A 19,892-nucleotide genomic window follows, 5' to 3' on the forward strand; every position below is an offset into this window, starting at 1 on the left:
AGCATATTTTCGCAATAAAGTAGATCCCGCATTAATCCCAACGATTTTGTGCTCTGGGCATTGCGTGTGCTTTATTTGTCAGTGTGTTGGTGGCGGATCTGCGCCTGTGTTGGTGCCCTGCCTGTGAGCGAACTCTGCCTCTGTCTCTGTGGGTGTGTGAGTGTGAGTGTGAGTGTGAGTGTGTGTCTGTGTTAATCCTTAAACCGGCAGAGCTAAAGCTGCCCGCGTCGACGTCTCTGCCAACTGCAACCGAAAAAGGCCCAAAAGCATGCCATGAGTTGGAGTTTTCGAAGGGCGTTGGGGTGTGGGGGTGGCGGTGGCGGTGGCGGGATGACGGCCTGGCGGGCGGGCTGGTGGAGAGCAAGGTGGTGTCGGTGGGTAATGGGTGGGGTGGAGCTGAGCCACACACAGCGACAGCCACGCACAGTGACAGCCCGCCCCACTTCCACTCCCACTACCCTCCATCCATCCAGTCTCGGTTTGCGGATGAGTCGATGGCGACGGCTGCTGCTGCTGCTGCTGGGAGATTAACTTTTTTCCATGCAAACAGAGCGAGGAGGGGGAGGCGGTTGGAGGCGGCTGGAGGCGGGCTGGGACGGGGGGCTGGGATTTTGCGTTTGCGTTTGCTTTCGGTGGCCGTGTGGGCGAGGGATTTAATTTCGTGCGGGATTATTATTTCGGATTTAACTCTTCGTTTTATGGATCGCTTGGCATTATAATGAACAGTGGCGTGGCTGAAAGGCCATGGGCGCGGAAAGGGGGCCGGCTGGTCCAGTTGGAAAGTAATTATAGGTTCTTGGTAGTCTAGTATGATATAGCGATCGCCTGGAGATGAATCTTGAAATCTTGATATCCTTCTTAATAATCCTAATTAATTAGAAATGGAAAGAAAGACTGCCTCTCCTCTATCCTTCTAATCCCTCTCGATAAATCATTTCATAACTTACCCTATTAATCCCAAGCCTTCTAGCTCCTGGTAGCTCCTCTTATCCAGGTTAGCACGCCACTGCTCTATAACCCGCTTTGGCATTATAAACTCCGGTGTATTTTTATAACTAAACCTTCGCATCGCCTGCGACAGCTCCAGCATTCAGCATCGGCTATGGCTATGGCTATGGGCTAAAGAGCTACGGTCACAGAAAGCAGCGACGGCACAAAAAAAATGAAGAAAAAAAAATATCCAGCGCCAACGGAAACTGTGAACCCGAATCCATTATAGCTTAAGCTGCTGCCAACACCAAACACCCAGACTCACACACACACAGAGAGACATCCCAGCACACACACACACAGACACAGACACACACGTAGTGGCAGGGCATTATCCCAAAACGAAATGACATCCCTTGGAAATTAATCCTTAATTCCATTCATTTCGTATAATCCCAGAGATATACTTTGATAAGCGTAATGCGGGGCGGCCAGTGCTCGGTCGTCGGAGGGGTGAGCGGAGAGAGAGCCCCCGAGGGGGTGCCGACTGTATGTGTGTGTGTGTGTGAGTGCCAGAGAGAGAGTCTGAGAGCGAACTCAGAGCCACATGTTGCTATCGGCGTTTGTGTGCGTGTGCAATGGCTCTGCATGGGGGCAGGAGCACTCGACTCTCGCAGCTGAGTTTTCGGTCTCTGTCCCTGTCTCCGGGCCCTGTCTCTGTCTCTTTCTCGATTTGGGTTTCGGCCTTTGGTGGCACAGTATCTGAGTATCTCTCAGTATCGTTCAAAACATGCTGGAAGAAGGTTGGTTTTTGTGTAGCTCAGTTATTTACGTTCTAGTCGCGCCGTGCCGGTTACTTCGAGACTCGATTCCGCCGTAGTGCTATGCCTGGTTACTGGTTATGATTCTGGTTATGTGGTGTTTGTGTTTGCATCTTGCGGCCTGTGGTCTGGGTTTTTTATGTTTGATGGCCAGCAATTGGATTATGTGCGAGATGCTGGATTATGAACAACAATTCCATTAAGTGGAGGGAGGGCAGTGGGTGGTGGCATATGCCTCAAGAAACGTTTAGGACTCAAGGTGGCCATAATGCCGGGAGGGGAGCAGAGGTGGAAAGTATCTCTGAAGGACACTTGGCCTGCAAACAAAAGTAGTGACATCGGTTGGGTGCGTGTTTTGGTTAGTGAGTCGGTGGCAGACGAGATTTGCCACACCACTGTCAAGTCGCATTTGTCAACAAAGGCAACAAACGCACACAGATACACCACTCACACTCACACTAATGCCAACACACACACACACCAACACATAGCGCTCAAATGAACTTAAAAAGCAGAGCGAAAGCTTTTAAATCTGTTGCTTTCGTGCAGGCTAATCCCTATGAAGTTCACTAGATTTTGCTTTGTTGCTGTTGTTGTCCCAGTTCAACAGTGGCAGACACCAGCTCACCAACACTCCCAGAAGAGCTGCCACACACACACACACACACTCGTACACTCGTAGACTCTAATGCAGAGTAAAGCTGGCAAGGGAGAGCTGCCAACAGCAGCAACAACAATGCAGTGCCACTTAAACCGAACTGAGCCGTCGGGCAGGGCTCATCCCCAGTGCCCTCGAGGGTCAGGCAGACCGGCAGGCAGGAAGGCAGGTTGGAGCTGGCTGTGTGTCCCTCCAGCCGCCCACTGACCTAAGCCAAGCTCACCCGAAAGCAAAACAAAAAAAAACAAAACATTCAGACCAAAACAACAACAAGGACACCGAGAGCGGACAGGAGCAGTGAGGCTGTGAATATAAAATAAAAGGCTGAAAGGACGATAAGTATGAAGGGGCAGAAGGCGATTCTAGGCGGGATCATCCCACTCTGTGTATACCAAGGAAACCATGTAGGTTATCTACCGCCGATCTGAAGCTTCTAATGATGTTATGAACAAGCTTCTAGTTTCCACATCTGTTTGATTCGAAGGACCATAATTAAGCAAATACTCTGTTCGATAAGGATCTCTTTGATCCTGTATCCTGAAACGGATTCAACCCTGACCCGAGAAGCTTTTTCAAACTCCAAATCCCCAGAAAATCTCCGATTAAGTAGCAAGTTCTGCTCGTTGCTTTAGCCCTCGAAGGCATTTAATTACCCAACCCCTGTTCCTGTTCCATCGCATCCGATTATGTAACTCGCCAGGCGTGCACTCTGGCGGCGATTAGGTAGCCAGATTTCTCTCATTATGCCTGAAAAACGAGAAACCTTGGCGGATTAAAACCCACTTCATCCACCACCACCACCACCCTTCGTCCCAGCCCAGATCGGAGCTGGGTAGTTGCTCTCCAACCCATTGGGAGATTATACCAACTTCTGACTAATTTGATTATCTGATTTGGTATTCATAGGCAGCCCTATATCCCTCGCCCCCAACCACCTAATGGTGCATTTTTTACTCGAATCGCTTAAATGGATCCACAGGCGGTTGATACTCTGTGTGTGTGTGTGGTGGGGCGGTGGTGTGATGGGCGAGTGTGACTGCAATCCCCAAAGATTTAACTGTAAAAGCCCCTCGATGCGAGTGGCTGCCAGGCATGTGGAGCTCTGCGGAGTATCTGTATCTGTATCTGTATCTGTAACTGGCAAAAAAAAAGACACACTCACACACTGGGAGAGAAAAAAATGAACTCGAAATACCACTGGCATTGGGTGAAATCGCAAAAAATTAGCAGTTAATCCCCTTAAATTGAATGCCGCAGATGGTGTTGCTGATGTTTTTCTGCTGCTGCTGCTGCTTCTGTTGTGTTAGTTCGTGTTGCTGCTGCTGGTGCCGCTGGAAGCAACAGGAACTTCAATGGACAGAGAGCAAAAAGGTTAACACTGGGTGGGATGGAGGTCGGAACAAAAGTGGGCTAGATATGTTGCCACCCCCAAGTCCCAACCCCCAACCTCAAGAGCCATGTGTGTGTTTGTTACTCGTGTTTGCGGCAATTAGCTAGAGTTGCCACATAATACGCGCGGATAAATGTTTAAGATTTTAAGTTGCGACAGAGAAAGCAATGGTAGAATAGAAAGAGAGGAGCAACTTGGCTTTCGCCTGTCGCTCCTCTTTTGGACACTGGCTGTCAGCCGAGTCGTGAGTGTGTGTTGGTGTTTTTGCGGTTTGGCTTTTGTGGCCAGAGCTTAGGGCCGCCACATCCACATCCACCTCCAGCCAGGCCTGTGCCTGTGTCTGGCCCCACCTAATCCGTAACTAGTGAAGAAATCTGTTGAGAAATTTAACCTAATCCCGGCCCGAGAGTTCAGAGATCTTTCGGCGGGCTAAATAACTGGAGAGGCGAATCCAACAAAAGGCTGGAAATAAGAATACGGCCCTGTGGCCCTGAGGGGACAAAGGGGTGGCCGCCAGAGTCTTATAATGGCACTGCGTAAATCCCCTTCAAATTAAGCTCCTTGGCAGCCTCGCGTATCGACGGCTTGCACCCTTCATCCGCCTATCCGACTTCCCTCTCCGATTCCGATTCCGACGACTTCCCATTTCGGGGCGAGGTTACGCTTAATGCAAATACAATGCTACGCGCTCACCGCAGCCGGATCAAATTTCATCCTTCTCGGAGGGCAACTCCAGCTCCCGGCACCCGTCCTCTATGCCCTGCGGTCCTTCTGCTGGCTGGGGTTCGGGCAGACAAAGCCCAAATGCCAAAATACCAATGCGATATGGCGACATCGTCGACATCCTTTCCGCCTCCTGAGTAGGACATCGTCAACGTCGTCGTCGTCGTCTGTGGGCCACTAATAAACCAAGCAGCAGCTCACCCACCTTCTCACCTTCCGATGTCCCTCTTCCTCCGTTCACCCTCTCCATCTCCTTCACTTGCAAAGCCGCTCATCTGGCAGCTCCTTCAGCTGTGGCCCCCTCGGCTTCCCAGTTCATTGGCAGCGGATTAAGCCGGCGCGCATTCGCAGAGGCAGCAAATACAAAAGACGCTTTTGCCATTGGATCGATTTAAAATACTTCAGCGAAAGGAAAATAAGCGAGGCCGAGGCCCGGACCTGAGACGGAGAACAAAAATCAGTTGTGGGTATTAATAAGCGCTGAACAGTATCTGGGAGTGGGCCAGGGGCGGAAGGACTGGAGGACCGAAGGGTAATATGCATAAGCACCATTAACTTGTACTTAAAACTGTGGCAGGTGGTTGAGCCGGGGTGCGGACCGCCTTAAATGAGGGGGTTTAAGCTTGCAAGGGGGGGGCGATGGCTTGGATGGCGAGGAGGCACTTCACCCCCTCACCGGCCTTGCTGAATGTAACTTAATTCGCTGTGTGGCTGGCAGCGTCTTCAAGCGGATTATATTAATCAATACAGTGATATATATGCCTTTGTTCAGCTCTGCTCCTGAGTGCTGGAGCTGGTACTGGCACTGGTGCTTCCTTCTCAGCATTTGCCTGCCACTTTGTTGTTTAAAGCCAGCCTAGTAGCTTGGCAGTCTGGCAGCCTGGCACCCACTAGGCGTATACTTAATTTGTATAGCCACTTGACCTGAAAATGGTTCATAAAACTAATTTCAAAGATACGGACTAATGATTATCAGCATGAGAGTGTGATTGCGTGGATTTGTAATATTAATAACAAAATTTTCCTTTAATAACTAGATTTCCTCTATCATGAATCACATTTTTCGACTTTCGAGTTTAAAAATACACAAGTGATTCAATTCAGTTTATTTTCTTTGGGAATCATAGTGAGCCTTTAGTTTGATAACATATCATGTATTGGATTAGTTACTCGTTGACGTTGATTTTAAATGAATAATTCCAATTGTGAAGTGCCATGGGTAATGGCCAGTCGGCACCCTTTTCTTAGACCCTAGTTGCGGGCTCTGAGTTCTTTCTGGCCCCGCTTTAATTGAATCAATGGCACAGATCGCATGTTGTGCTCCTTTTCCTCCGGCGCGCCACCGAGTGACTTTGTTTGGCTTTAAGCAGGAAGATTTAAACGTAATGCTAGCCGGGCTGGCCATATTCATGCATTTATGTATACATGCCTATAATTCAGTCACACAGTCAAAGCGTCTTAAGCGCTAAGTAGAAGCAACGTAAATAAGTAATATTGATAACTAAAGTGATTAAGGTTGCCTTTGCTTTTGCTGTTGCTGTTGCTGCTGCTGTGGCAGTTGCAGTTGCCATTCTGTCTCTTGGCCGGCTCTTGGTGGCTTTGTCTGGTGGAACTTGAGCATATATTGTGTGTCTATAGGGTGGTCCCTCTTGGCCAACTTGGTCAACTCAAAAACGCTTAAAACAAACGGAGCCGTTTCTGGGTCTGAGCAGATTTATGAATGCGAGCGATTTCTCGGTGCCAGTCAGTCAATGGCATTTTGGCTTTGGTTTGTGCTTTTTTTCCCCTTTTTCGTTCTGTGGTTGCGATTATGTATGTTTGGTTCAACGGGCTCTGGCTGATTTTTGGCCAACCCAGGGTGGCAGTCCCCGTCCCGACTCCTCTTTTTCTTAACCAGCCAGCAGCAAGTATATCTCGACTGCGTTTGTTTGCAGACATTATCGACATTTAAATCCCTTATTTGTGTCTGCTCCTTCAGTTTCGGGCGTCCTTGTCCTCGCCGGGTACTTGATAGTATTTGTCAAATTGAAAATCCTTTTTGTGGCGAGCGAGTCCTTGTGTGCCCTCGCATGTCGGCCTTATCCTGCAGTGCATAATTTTAATCCTGTTTCACAAAAATTTCTGCTTATTTGCATCGCCAAGACTCTTAAGAATCCTTGAACTCTTCTTCAAATAAAGGCTCTAGAGTCCTGACTGTGGATACCTCCAAGCTCTCTATTCTTTGTGCTTTAATTATTCATTTCTAGGACAGAGCGCCTAAGCTTTCGCCATCAATTTATCATAGCAGCTTCGATTGCATAACTTTGCACTGGTTTGCTAAGAGTCATTTGGCCGAAAAATACACATCATAATCCCTTTGTAAGGATTTGTCCCAGGTCCATGGCTTTGGCCGCTTTGAGGGCCTTCCGTTCCGTTCCGTTCCGCTCTGAACTCACAACTCCACCCTCCTGTGCATTCAATTATTGTTGGCCTCGCAGTTGGCCATTGTCTCAGGGTCCCTGTCCGCAAATTCGCAAAACTAATGAAGTGCTGCAGCTTCTTGAGCAGCCTGCTAATGCCACTGGAGTCCTTTTCCGTCCGCTCCCCCCACCTGGACGATTTCCTGGACGGCTGGACTCTTGAACTCTCCAGCCACTTGGCCACATGTATAAGCATGTTTTCTGGTTTGCTTCACAGACAAAGCTTAGAACCACTTAAGAAAATCCATTCACAACCTGAAACTATCTAGAGTCCTGACCATCCTGCCCTCGGCTATGTTCCCCCTGTGTGTGTGTGTGTGTGGGTGTCCTGGTAAGATTTTCTAACTACGTCGTCTGCTGAGGTTGCTGGCCACTGTCGTTTTTGCTGGCAAAAGAAAACTCACCTGATGATGGTCCCAAATCAACATATGAAGCAAACAACAAAAAGGATTAAGTCTAAGACACACACACACACACACACACACTCAGTACCTAAAGGACCCCCCCAAGCTCATGCATAGTTGTACATGTCTAAGGACAAAAAATGAATTTATTGCGCAACAAAAACAAAAACAAAAACAATAGCAAAACTTGAGACAATTCCAAAGCCTAACCCAAAGAGGCCGAGGACGAGGCCAATTTAGCAGCTGAACAGTCATAACAGGGATGGGAGAAGGACCAGGATGGGGGCTTGAGAAAAGGATTCATATAAATTACTGCTACGGGCCATACTTATTTCATTAGGATTATTTTTGACTAACATTTACGGACCTCATGCCACACGCTTCGAAAGTAATTGGAGCGGAGTTGGATAACCAGGCGAGTCGAGACTTGAACTCGAGATTCCCCTGATTTCCGGCCATATCCGACTGGCCGTGTTTCGATTGGCGCACTGATGAGGGCGCTAAACGCAAACAGCCGGCGATAAAAAGAAAGAAAATGCCTCACGGCATTAATTATAATCCGCTTAAAAGTTTCAACATGTTTTCCCAGCCCCCGAAAGCCCTATTCAAAAACATACAAAAACAAGAAAGGAAAGCTAACTTCGGGCGGAGCCGAAGTTGATATACCCTTGCAGTTCAGTCGCAGTCCGCTAGGTGGCGCCACGCATCTTATATTATTAGATATATAGCGGATCGTATATAGTCGGCCGATCCTTATGAAATTTGGCATATCGAATTATTTTGCCAAAAGAGTAATCTGTACCAAATCCCATCTTTCTAACTTAAAAAACACCAAAGTTATGCCAATTTCGATCGTTCTATGACAGCTATAGGATATAGTCGGCCGATCCTTATGAAATTTTGCACACAAGATATTTTGGTCAAATATAACATGTGTGGAAAGTCCCAACCCTCTAACTTAAAAAACACCAAAGTTATGGCATTTCCGATCAATCAGTTATATGGCAGCTATAGGATATAGTCGACCGATCCCGGCCGTTCCGACTTATATACTGCCTGCAAAGGAAAGAAGGGTGTGTGCAAAGTTTCAACTCGATAGCTTTAAAACTGAGAGACTAGTTTGCGTAGAAACGGACAGACGGACAGACGGACAGACGGACAGACGGACAGACGGACATGCTCATATCGACTCAGGAGGTGATCCTGATCAAGAATATATATACTTTATAGGGTCGGAGATGTCTCCTTCACTGCGTTGCACACTTTTGACCAAAATTATAATACCCTCTGCAAGGGTATAAAAAAAACCAAATACAAGCGGCACAAAAAAAGTGCAAATCCCAAAATACGCCTCTGAGTCAGAGGGCAAAGGCCAATACGACCAAGAAGCGGTTCTCCTCCTCAAGCTGCAAAGTGCAGAAATACTCGCATATGCACAAGTGGAACTCGAAGTGCCAAAGAGCAATGACTTTGATTCGAAACAAGAGCCCCAGGCCCAGAGATCTCAGGCCAAGAAGGCAACTGAAAGTAATCCTTGTTACAAAAATACGAGGATGAGGGTAGAAGAGTTTATAAAATCTAATATTTCAAGAAACTGGTAATCCACATTCAATACTTTACCAATTTCCAATCAAGTTAATCTTTTATTCCCCGGGGTAGTTATGGTTCGATAAAGAGAGTCGAGAGTCCTGCGGCGAAGGATCGAAAATGCCTTTGGCAAAAAGCAAAGCGATTTGCATTTTATTGTCCTGCTTAATATGTTTGTTTTTCTTTTGAGAATGCATGGAGGAGACTGCAGGGTCTAAGGCCAGGATATGCAGCAGGAAACAAAAGGTGTGAGATGCCAGCCAAGCGAAAGGCTCACGTACCATGCGTGTGTGTGTGGGTGTTTCAGGACGAGCGTAGGTGTGTGTATGGGTGAGGAAAGTTCTTAAGTCGCTCGGAATACTAGTGAAGCTGCAGGAAGCTGTCGGAGGCATTATAAATTAAAATGCACGCATTAAAAATTCTACTAAAAAAGAGTTTGCAATTAAGTAGGACTTAAGTTGAAGTGTAAATAAAAATGCACACACACGAACACACACAAGGATCCCTTAAGACGCTGGGTGAAAAGGACATGAAAATTTGTTTTCTGGCGTGAAGTGAAGGAAAAACTTGTGGCAATTTCCTTAAGACTATTGCTTAATTTCCGGTCACTCTTTCTTGTATAAAATCCCCTCAACCACCCACACACTCTCCGCAAAACTTACACACACGAAGCATAAGACACACACACTCACTGGCATAGCATAGAGAAGCCTACTTAAGTCCCTTGAAATCCTTAAGATTTTTTGCACTGGTCAAGCAATGATAAGCAAATTTCCCAACAGTTCATTTGGCTTAAGACGAACCAAGCCCGGTCAACCCTTCTCCTCGAATCCTTTCACCCAAAAACCATCATCATCCCCTTCTCGGTGCTCATGTGTCCGTTCTGGTTATTAAAACTTTTGCAGCTCGCCTGTTGAAATTTTAATTTTCCTAAATACCCAAATCACTCAAAATCATTTTAATAAGTAAATTATGAGCATTCCGGGCTATAAATAAACAATCACACAATTTATTCCATCGAAAAAGTTGAGAAAAGACTACAAATATTTGCCAGAGCCGGAGAAGGATACTTGAGTAATCCTTTGCAGTCACCTAAATAGCTTTTCCATCTTCTCTGTGCGAGTGTGCGAGTGTGTTGTATGTGTGTGTGCCTGCCTGTAAGGATTAAATCGTTTTGATGTCCTTGCCAGGGCAATTTATAATTATTTGTTTGCCTCGGCCTGTGGTCAGCCAATTGGTCAATTTCTTAGAAGAAAGTCGAGTGGATAAAACTTTTCCACCCAGCACCCTGCACAAGACCTTCCCCCGCCAGATACTTTATGCACATGAGATGTTTCTGGAAACTTTTCAAAAGATTATAAGTCCTGGGCATGGAGCGGAAATCTCCTTAAGGCACTGAAGGCACTCCTGCCGCCATCCTCATTGGCCTGGCCCTGGGAAATTTTCCAATTTCAGTTGATTGCGATGACTGAACTTGATTATTTTCAGCTGCCATCGATGCAGGTTAATAAATCTTAAGCCGCGTGGCGGTTGACTGCCGATGGGGGGCAGGGAGGTGGTGGAGGTCGAAGAATATCATCCTAGAGTTCATTTACAAATCGTTTGTCGGCTTAGCGGGGCAAAGAAATAAGGAGAGCTAACAGGAGAGTCTGCCACAGTCCTCAGTCTTTCGTTCTATCTGTCTGAATTCCTTGCCAAGATTTAATGCCCTCGAACCACCGAACCACCCACATTTAATTCAATTTGTTTTGGCCCAGCTCGACGACTGTCTCGATTACATTTTTTGTGCCCAGACTGACTGCCACTGATAATGCTAATAAGGATAAGCTCTGTCTGCCTTCGTTGGCCGGGTGACTTAAAGCTGCTGATTCCGGTGGGTTTGGCGGCCTGAAATGCCCTCCTTCTCTACCTCCTTTACGAAAATCCCGGTAAACAGGCTCGATGCAACAATTAGTGGCTGCTCCATGGCCGGCTTTCGGCTTTGGGCTTTAGGCTTTGGGCTTTCGGCTCCACCACACACACTATGTATGGTACTACACTAACTGGGCACTGGGCCACCCACTCGCATGCATGCAGGTGGACGACGAAATCCGCTTTTGTTTTAGCCCCATCAAATCATGGCTCCATGGATAATGGATATATTGAGTTTATAATTCGCTTTTCGCAGGACGCCGCACACACATTGAATTTCCACCAGGCCGGGCCACCGCACTAATGACCAGTTTTTGGCCCTCCATAATGCCAAAACATTTCCGTGGTAGCACGGGATGATGATAGAGAGTGGGGGGGCGGAGGGGATTGGGCCACAAACAATACGTAACCAAACGGCTAATTTCGTTTAAATTTCCAGTTCGCCAGAACATTGCGTAATGCAAAATTTATTCAATTTAATTGGATTATTTTTACAACTTGACAACTCGGCTCGCATGTCCTTGAAAGTTCTCAGCCTACTACTACAGCCGGTGACAAACAATGCATTATAGTTGAATTCTTTATTCCTTTTCAACTCGGCTATAATCACACACACACTCACACACATATGTGTGTATGGACACACTCTTCGGCCAACTCTGCTGATGTATTTATTTTTAATGCCAATGGCCCCCAATGAGGTTTCCATGGCAATTAAAAGATTTGCGTGCCACACACTCCACCCACGACAAATACATATGCCATGAAAATCGCCTGTAATTGGGCTGAACTTTTGGTTGGTCCGTTATTCCACTAAAGGCCTGCCGCCAACCTCTCTACCGCCTCTCACCCTACCCCTACCTGGGGTTCTTTAAAACGCTTCCAGCTGTCCGAGCCCAGCAAATACCAATCGTTCGCCAATCTCTGACTGCTTACAATTTTTATAATTGGAATAATTAATAATACCATTATGTTGGTCGGTCCTGGGGCGTTAAGCTTATTTGGCCAAAGCCCCTCCCTCCCTCGTGTTGGCCATATATGTAGGCCTCAATATAGACCCCCTGCCCATTGCCATGGAAAAAGTTCTATAACTTCTATTGCCTGAATTTTGGGAAATTTTAATTTAAGCCTTTTGGTAAATGGTTAGCAGGAGAAGTTCTGCGAGTCACTGTTGGTTTTCGAAAAACATCATATTGGAAAAATATTGAAATGGTCCTCGCGGTAGAGCTTCGAACCAAGTCCGGTAGCCCAAAATAGGAGGAGGGAGAGGGCGGTAATTTAAGCGGCTAAAACCATTTGCGGCTAACCGCAACATGCAATAATTTATTTTAATACTTTAGTGCGTGTGGCGGCGGCCGAGAGCAGCCAATCTGTATGGAAAGCTCCATTTTGAATATGTTTTAATTGCTTATTTTAATTTGTCGATGATTTGCACTTGGAACTAGACGAACCTAAACCGATTATTAAACTGCTCTCGAGCTATTAGAGTTATTAGTCTGTCCCCTAACCAGTTTTCCTCCCCTCTTCTCTTGCAGCCAAATCACTTCCACTCCACTGTGTGGTGGAGTCGGTGCACTCGCTGCACGCCTCCCTAACCATCGACACCCGCCAGCCGTGGAAGCGGCGGCCCAACATCGAGACCGACAGCTATGTGATCATCGCGGCGGCCACGCCCTGGAGCGAGATTGTCCAGACCGCCCTGCAGAGGCTCGGCTACTCCCAGGAGGTGGCCAACACAGCCAGAGGTGGGTTATCTCAGCTAACCAGCCAATATTAGCACAGAAAGCCCAGTGTTTCAAACAGAATAGCTAACAAATGGTGTCCTTTGTCTTCTCCTCTAGGCTCTCTCATTATCAAGCACTGGAAACCCATTCCCCTGGAGCAGATATCCGATAATCCGGCAGTGCCAGTGAGTGATATCGTCGGGGAACTCACATCGGTGATCACTCTAAGGATTGTCATCCTGCGGCCCAAGACATCATCGCTGGGCGAGATCAAGGACAAGCTGTTGAAGCTGCTAGTGCTGCAATCACATGCGGTGCTCCGTTCCACAGGATGTCCTTTGGATGAGGTGAGTTTGAGCAGAACCCCAATACCAACTCTCCTTCCGCTGCCAATTAGACATTCACTTTGAACTTTCACTTCAAATTCTGCACTAAGACGACAAAACTCTATAATGATTCATAAGCGGTTTACGGTTTACGGTTTACGGTTTACGGTTTACGGAGTGCTGCTGTGCTTTCCCGTACTTCTTGATCCGTCTTCCAAGTTGCTAAAACTTGCCGAAAAATGTCTCCGGATGAGGAGGAGGGCAACGGCGCTAATTTGCGTGACGTGAGGCATGAGGCATGAACACACACACACACACATACTGGCAGCAACAAGGATACTCGGATAGTCGACATCTTTAGCATGTCCTGTCTGCTTGCGGAATATTTAACTCATTGAAAATGTTTTGATAGCGACTACAAAGAAATTTTGTTAAGCAGAGTTCATTTATTTGGTTCACTTAACTAATCCTTTTTTGCAATAGTTTTCATTTTAATCCGCTTTGCGTTGCCAGTCTTTGTATCTCTGTATCTGTATCTGTATCTTCAGGATGTGCGTATGTGTATTTGAGTATGGCTTTTGTTTCCTTATTGAAATCGGTTTAGAAGGCTTAATTTGAATTCCTGGCGAAGGTGGTGGTGCGGGGCGAACTGCACTCCAACAGGGCTCACATGACCCCATTTCCTGGGTGGGGGGGCGATATCGATGCATTAGCGCCATAAATCAAATGGCACTACACTATCATGGGCGATGAACAACACGAAATCACGGCCAGAAATACCCTTCAATTGATATTGCGATTGTTGTTGTCTTCTATTTTTTTTATTGGCCCCTCTCCCCCTACTCCGATTAATATTAGCAAAGCAAAGCAAAGCTCGGCAGTTGTCGTCCCTCCTAATCACATGATAAGCATTTACCATAATTTCCACATTCGTTGTCTGACACCTCCAACCCATAACCATTCCGATTCCCATACCCCAACCGTCTTCTGCGATTTCCAGTGTCCGCTGAGGAGCTTTTGGGGTGCGGCGATACGAAAATCAATTTAATAATACCCCAGCACGTAAGAAGCGTCAACCCATTTTATTTACAATTAGGTGTCTACCCCACCTAACCCACCAACCACCAACCGATGCCCCCTCCTCCAATCCTCCTCAACCACCCTCAACCCCTTACTTGTGCTCTGAGCAGCTTAAGTGATTTGGGGCGCCTCCTTAGCTAGCTGATAGCAGTGCCATCGGTAAGGCAAAAGACGAAACCACCGAACCGCCTAGCCCAGAGAACCGCCTAGAGCACCACCGAAAGAACCTCCGACATTATCTTTTACAGTTGGGAGACAAAGCAGTATCTATGAACACTTAATACGCCATACCCCTTGGCCAACTCATCGCGTTTCTATTTCTGATTCCGTTTCTGTTTCTGGTTCTGGTTCTGTTGGGTAAATTCAATTTTAATCGCCATAAGCTGATGGTGTCGCTGCCTATCAGGGACTATCTATTTATCGCCTTCGATTCGTAGCACTGCGGCAGTGCCAGTTAATATCAGCAGCGGGTATCAGTCCCAGGTTCTATATCGTAATAGCCAATTTCGGACTCGCAACCGCACTGCCTACGGTCGCCACATTTATGGCTAAGTAAATCCCGGCACTTGAAGCCGCTCCACCTTCCCCCTCTCACCTGGCCCCTCACCTAATACCCCTTACATTACCCCTTATTTTGTTTTTGATTTTTTGTCCAGCCGGCGACTGTGATTTTTATGACAGCCGCTTAGTGACCGGCGGCGGGCGGATGGACTCTGGGACTCGGGGGGCTTAGTGCAGCTACTGTTGACAGTCGCTCAGTGCAAACCCCACTCCAAGGTTGCTGGTCACCACTAATCCCCGGCAATTCGCTCTGATTTCCCGCTTGGGGAAAAGCCTGATGATCGATTCCATTGCTTTTTATTCAGGTGTTATGTGAGCGAGTCAGTCGAAGATCGACACGTTCAAGATATAGGTGTCATGTTTGAACCATAGATTACCAACTTGTATCTAAAAGGTCTTCGTTACGAAAGAGCTTCACTTATTATTAAATTGTTTGCTAATTAACCTTAAAAGTATCTATATTCTTTGGAATTAAAGTAGTTATTTAATTACCTTCCCATTCCTTATGTCTTTTCAGGTGACTCTCTCACAGATCTGCCGAAGCTCCCACCAAAACACCTATGCTCTGCCTGGAGGTGAGATCTCCGATGATCTGCGTCGCAAGTTCGACCAGTGGTGGTCCAACCAGCTCTCCCCCCAAGCGGCGGCCATGGCACCCAAGATGTTGCCCTTCATGACCGGTCCGTCGCCAGTACCGGTCCCAGTAGCAGTGCCCGGCGAAATGGACTTCCCGGTGGGAACAGCCATGGCGGCCGCAGCCGCTGCTGCTGCCCATGCCGCCGCTGCCGGAGGAGCCGCAGGAAATAATCCTCTGGGATCGATGGGCAGTCGGGAGAGCCTGCTGCTGGCCAACGAGGCAGCCCACCACCCGGTTGGTGGGCCGGCTCCAGGTGCTGGACACCACGGCAATATGCTGGTGCACCCGATGCACGCCTCCCTGCACCACCATCACCATCACGCCGGCAGTGGTCATGGCCCCCAGTATCCCAACCAGAAGACACGCATGCGCACTAGCTTTGATCCGGAGATGGAGCTGCCGAAGCTACAGAAGTGGTTCGCCGAGAATCCGCATCCCTCGCGCCAGCAGATCCAGACCTATGTGGTGCAGCTGAACGCCCTGGAGTCTCGCCGTGGCAGGAAGCCTCTGGATGTGAACAACGTGGTGTACTGGTTTAAGAACGCCAGAGCTGCCCAGAAGCGGGCTGAGATGCGTGGCGGCAGCTTGGGCAGTGCCATGAGTGCTCTGGGCCATGCCGCCATGAACGGCTACTTGAGCCAGCATGCTCCGCTGGGCCAGAACTCCAGCAGCAGTGCCGGCAGCCAGCCCATGAGCATGGGCAACCTGTCCATGTCACACGACTATCTGAAGAGCCCGCTCAGCTTGAAGTCCGAGGACATAGACACCATGTCCCAGCACTCGGACGACATGGAGGAGGAGCAGAGCCGGCCAAACACCCCGCAACTCCCCTTGTCCCTGACCACCCACGAGCGCCATCGCAGCTCTCCCTTGATGGACGACGATGAGGAGGAGACCGCGGAGCAGCCACAACAGCTCCAGCAGCAGGGCGAGGCCAAGAGCGATGGCATGAACGGCAGCCTAAACGAAGAGGAACGCCAGGAGAAGCCCCGCGACGAACTCCAGGATAACGACAAGGAGGGCTCCGGCACCGAGGACCGTCACCAGGACTCTGATGCCCAAATCGATGCCGCATCCAATCTGAGTGGCAGCCACAACAACAACAGCCACCACAATAACAACAGCAGCTCGCACAACCAGAGCCACAATGACCAGGATGTCAGCTCCACGCCCAAGCGCACTACGCCCAAAGAGGAGGACGACGACCTGGACATGGACGAGGACGAGGAGGACAACGAGAACGATGCCAGCCATTTGGACGAGTTCCGTTCTCCCTCACCGGACATGCCGGGTGGCGTGGCCCCGCACAAGGATCAGCTGCCATTTCCCATGGTGCCCAACTCGATGTTCTCCCAGTCCTTCATGTACATGAGCCACTACATCCCAGCCTTTGGCCAAGCAGCGGCAGGACATCCACATCATCATGCCGCAGCCGCAGCTGCCGCGGCCGGAATTCAGCCCAACGCCTTGATGGGCGGTGGTGGCCTCAACCTGTCCAGCATCTCGAACGAGGAGCGAAGGAAGAGGAACCGCACCTTCATAGATCCGGTCACCGAGGTGCCCAAGCTGGAGCAATGGTTTGCCATGAACACGCATCCCTCGCACAACCTAATCCTCAAGTACACCGAGGATCTGAACACCATGCCCTATAGGTGAGTTGTACTTTTTTATTTAACAATTAAGATAGGAGTTTTCAGTTAACATTTTTCATCTAAAATTAAAACAAAGTATCAAATTTTATTAATAATATTTTTATTTGTTTTTGTTCCGTCTTTCAGGCAAAAGTTCCCCCGTCTGGAGAGCAAAAATGTGCAGTTCTGGTTCAAGAACCGCCGGGCCAAATGCAAACGCCTCAAGATGTCCCTCTACGATAGCAACCAGTGCGCCCAGCTGAGCGGACTTGGATCCTTTGTCCCCAAATACGAGGAAAGGGACTAGAGATAAGACCCCTATCCGGAGTTTGAAATCAAAATTAGTAGCATTTCTTTTTGTAAATAGTGAACGAAGAAAAAAAACACAGACACACACACCCAATTAAAGCAGTTTCATGAGTCAACTGCAGATATGACAAATACTATACCAATATTATATACGATAGATGATAAAATATACAATTCTCTAGTTTAGCCCACTCTAAGTATTATGAAAATCAGAACTACTAACCCAGTTACGCGTTACCAGTTGGCCGGAGGAGCGTCTAGCGAAAATTAGAGAAAATATTACGAGTAATAAGATCTTTGCATGAACCAGTATGACTATTTTATAGCTAAGAGAGAACCTTTAATCCTAGTAACTCTCTTCATCTATTTCTATCTAGCTCGTAGCGATATCGAATCGATGTAGTGGTATTCGATATATTAAGAATAAGCAAACCAAAGAGAGCCAATTTTCGAGAATATAATGTATATAATGTATGTTATCCCTAGGTACGCATTCTTGAGCATTGTGAATTTTGTTCGGTTTTAGTTGCATTTGAATCGGCAGTTTAGGTTACCGTTTAAGTTTGAGTTTTCCTGCCTTATTTGAAATAATTGAATTGAAAAAAATATGAAAATTACCCCTCCAAGCCTAGCACATATCCCGCCCCGCTCCCCTGGAAAGCTAGCACACGGATATCGCATATATAGAATGTATAACATATGATTCGTTGCTTTCGATGTCTTGGTATCTAATACCAAGCGCCCCCCCAAAAGCTCAGTTGGCCAATCGGCAGCGGTTTGGCTTAAACCCTTCGTTGCTCTCCATTTCTCTGCAAAACGTTTCGAATGAAGCACCTTGACAACCTTAAACTATAAACTGAAATACGAAAAATGTTTTATAAATTGTTCCATTAGTTTCGTAAGCCTTCAGATAGAGAATAAAATTAATTCAAATAATATTGTAATTTATTGCCAGAAAGCGCATCCATAACAGCGTCACAACTCACGAGTAACACAAATCAGACATGAACATCCACACATCTTTATATATAATATAAATAGAAATATATTCCCCAGCAATTATTAAATGATTAAATAAATACAATTTTAAATGTCAAATCTAAGAAGAGTCTTTTTATTCAAAGGCGATGGGTTGGGAAAGGAAATTCTTTCTAAAAAGAAAGAGACTGTTATAAAGTCTAGGAGCTGCTGGATCTGTTCTTTCTTTAAACACCATTAAAAGCTCATCAATTTTGTGCATAGAAACTGGACAGACTCCACATGAAAGGATGGTTAGGGGTATCTTAGATATTATTTATTTTTTTGATGCCTCGGAGCTAATGTGCTGCTGCAGTCGTAATGGCTTTGGCAATTTCTCATATGTGCTAGGCATTGCTTTATTTCTTTCTTGGTTTTCGCCTTTTTGTACTTTTTGGTAAGTCAACTGATAAGCAAAGGGGAAATAAATATGCATACGGACCGAGAGCAAAGCGAAAAATGGCAATATGAGCAGCACATTTAGCTTCGTTTCACGGGGCGTATGAGTTATCTGCCGTGGACCTCCCTCCCGCGACATCTTGGCCGCAGATATGAAACAATTTATTAGCACCAAAGTTTACTTATTTTCATTTCTTTATTTCGTTCGCCTTTGTTACATCCCGCAGACACACACCCAGAGATAGCAAAGAAATACCATTTTTTCCAAGGGGGTTGTGGCTTCCGCACGGTTACTAAATCAGCGCACAACATTATTTCTTATTTTAAGTACACACACATGGGAGTGTATGTACTGGTGGGAGTGTGGATGCGGCAGGGGATGTGCATCATTTGTTATCGCCAACTTTTAAATTAAAATTGTGGTAAGGAGTGAGCTGCTGAACAAATTTATGGCATATCTTTGGGCCACAGCATATTGGCCATGGCTGCTTATTTATGGATTTCCTAATAAAGTGCTAGACTGTTGCATACTTCTCGGCTAAAATATGAACTGCCGGCCATGGAGATCACTTGAAAGGAATATGAATATAATTCCACAAAGTCCCCCTTTACAACATAAATATTTGCGAGGAAAATATTTAATTCCTGGCCAAAAAACAGGAACTTGTACTTCTGACCAAAGCCCTTGGCAACAGAGGGATGTATGTTGGTGGAGCATTCCGCATAACTTTATCCATTAATTAAAATAGCTAGCACTTTGCACCGCTCTGTGGTTGGCTCACGAATGAAATTGCAGCCACGCCCCGTCCTTCTAGGGGGCATTAAATGTAAATATACATAAACAGGAACCGAAGCTGAAAAGAAAACATTTACATAGTTAGCTACGCCGCACTTGCCGCTAGCTGCTTGCCACTTGCGGCTCTTGGCCAACTTTCGTGGTGGCTCAAAGGTGGGCTGCTTGTTAGAGTGGCAGCATAAATCTTGCTTTCCAAAACTTTTTCATATTGCCTTAATAACGCCAAATGGGGAATAAATCTGAATAATGCAATCATAATTAAGTGATGCTCGCAACTCGACAGAGATAAAGGACTCCAACTACGACTAGGACTCCTCCTCCACCTCTATCGAAATCAAGCAAAGAACCAAATACCCATCAAAGACAAATTTCTTAGCGGCAATTAGAGCGCACAAAAACAAGGACCAGTCCAATGAAAGTCAGTGCCAAAAAGGACAACAAAGGCCTGGGTGGAGGGGGGAGTGGCCAAAAAGGACATAAATAGTTTTGCGGCTTTGACTGATATGCGGGGCAATAAAACTAATGAGCG

General features: G+C 46.9%; 1 protein-coding gene across 2 annotated transcripts in view; it reads left to right on the plus strand.

Annotated features, from left to right (window-relative positions):
* The window catches only part of LOC6495468, a 44,530-nt gene extending 26,276 nt beyond the window's left edge, over window positions 1-18,254 (plus strand). Inside the window, exons 1-5 of one of the 2 annotated variants that reach the window (XM_032450415.2) lie at window positions 1,704-1,733; window positions 12,419-12,628; window positions 12,725-12,954; window positions 15,092-16,863; window positions 16,990-18,254. In XM_032450415.2, the coding sequence (XP_032306306.1) occupies window positions 1,721-1,733; window positions 12,419-12,628; window positions 12,725-12,954; window positions 15,092-16,863; window positions 16,990-17,149 (2,385 nt within the window). In that variant the 5' untranslated portion in view covers window positions 1,704-1,720 and the 3' untranslated portion in view covers window positions 17,150-18,254. Of the gene's footprint in view, window positions 1-1,703; window positions 1,734-12,418; window positions 12,629-12,724; window positions 12,955-15,091; window positions 16,864-16,989 lie in introns of those variants that run through there. The other variant, XM_001958879.4, reaches the window with a different exon arrangement.
* Window positions 18,255-19,892: the final 1,638 nt, after the last annotated feature.

Source organism: Drosophila ananassae, chromosome 3L (assembly GCF_017639315.1).
Source record: "Drosophila ananassae strain 14024-0371.13 chromosome 3L, ASM1763931v2, whole genome shotgun sequence".
NCBI lineage: Eukaryota > Metazoa > Arthropoda > Insecta > Diptera > Drosophilidae > Drosophila > Drosophila ananassae.